This window comes from Nelumbo lutea, chromosome 1 (genome assembly GCF_056320005.1).
Source record: "Nelumbo lutea isolate HS-2025 chromosome 1, American lotus-T2T, whole genome shotgun sequence".
NCBI classification, from domain to species: domain Eukaryota; kingdom Viridiplantae; phylum Streptophyta; class Magnoliopsida; order Proteales; family Nelumbonaceae; genus Nelumbo; species Nelumbo lutea.
The window spans coordinates 77,252,542-77,254,068 of record NC_142684.1 but is presented as its reverse complement, the minus strand read 5'-3'; the positions used below and the strand labels follow the sequence as shown (position 1 = coordinate 77,254,068).

The following is a 1,527-nucleotide window of genomic DNA, read 5'->3' as shown; positions in this document are numbered from 1 at the left end:
TTGCTTCACGGTTGGCTAGTAGTAACCTTGTCAGAGTGCCTTGTGAGCTAGATTCAAGTGTCGGGGTGATCTCCATAGATACCTTCGTGTATCTCTCTGAAGATGTAGTTGGCCTCGGAAGGAGGGAGACACTTTAGGTAGGGGAGAGTGTGTGACCGACGGTAGAGTTGTCCCTGGATAAGGTAGTACTGGGCTGACTTGCGTGCGAGTTTCTTGGATTTTGCTTGGTCTTCTAGTAGTTTGTGGTCCTGTAGGTACTGCACTGATGGGTCCATTCAGGACGGACCTTGCTGAATTGGGAGGACAAGGAGTGACATAGGAGAAATGTTGGGTTGGGCCAATGTGTCAATACAAACTGTTGCGTTGAGGTCGGTTTGCGGCAAACTAGCTAACTTTAAGAGTACATTGGCTCAGATGTTTTTAGCTCAGGGGATTTGTGGAATAATAAAATGATTGAGCCATTGGATGAGCTCATGCGCCTTTTGTAAGTATCTTGCCATGGTCAGAGTCCTTGTCTCGAACTGACAATGGATCTGGTTATCCACTAGCTGGGAATCACTAAAGGTTTCAACATGCCGAGCACCAAGGTCTAGAGCAAGCCACAATCCAGCGATCAGAGCTTCGTACTTAGCTTCATTATTGGAGGCGTTGAACTCAAACCTGAGAGCATGCTCTAACACAGTATCATCTGGGCCGAAGAGGATGAGGTTGGCCCCACTACCTTGCTTGTTGGATGAACCATCCACATGGAGAGTCCATATCTGTGGTTTTGGGGCCGAGTCCTGAGTTGTGAAGGTGCACTCTACCAAGAAGTCGGCCATGGCTTAGGCCTTAACGGCGGATCAGGGTGCATACTCAATGTCAAATTCACTCAACTCCTCACTCCACTTGACTAGGTGGCCAGATGCTTCCGGCCTTTGGAACACTTTCTTGAGAGGTTGGTCGGTAAGCACGCGAACGCAGTGGGCTTGGAAGTACGGCCTGAGTTTCCTTGTCGCAGTGACTAGTGCCAAGGCTACCTTCTCTAGATTTGTGTATCGAGTCTCCACGCCATTGAGAAACTTGGTAGTGTAGTAGACTTACCTTTGTACCGGTCCTCCTCCTTGACCAGTACTGAGTTGACCACCTTATCTTTAGCCAAGGAGTAAAGCAACAACTCGTCCCAGGGCCCAGCTTTGTGAGGTGAGGCGGCGAGCCTAGATACCTCTTCAGCTCCTAGAAGGACCGTTCACAATCCTCGGTCCACTGGAAGTCCTTTACTTTCTTTAAGGCCTTAAAGAAGGGTAGGCATGGGTCCGCAAACTTGGACATGAATCTGCTGAGGGTGGATACTCGTCCGATGAGGCACTACACTTCTTTGTGGGTCCGAGGCGACTACAAGTCGAGGATGGCTTGGATCTTTTCTGGATTAGCCTCGATTCCTCGCTGAGTGACCATGAACCCCAGGAATCTTCTAGAGTCGACTCTGAAAGCATATTTGGTCGAGTTCAGCTTCATCCTATACTTCCTGAGAGTGCCAAAGATTTC

The 1,527-nt window shown here is 49.2% G+C and overlaps 1 protein-coding gene across 1 annotated transcript; it reads right to left on the bottom strand.

Annotated features, from left to right (window-relative positions):
- Nucleotides 1–425: 425 nt before the first annotated feature.
- On the bottom strand, nt 426–821 carry LOC148875506 (uncharacterized). The gene has a single exon (XM_088964683.1). It carries the CDS (start codon nt 819–821, stop codon nt 426–428), a length of 396 nt encoding a protein of 131 aa, XP_088820809.1.
- Between the last annotated feature and the right edge of the window lie 706 nt (nt 822–1,527).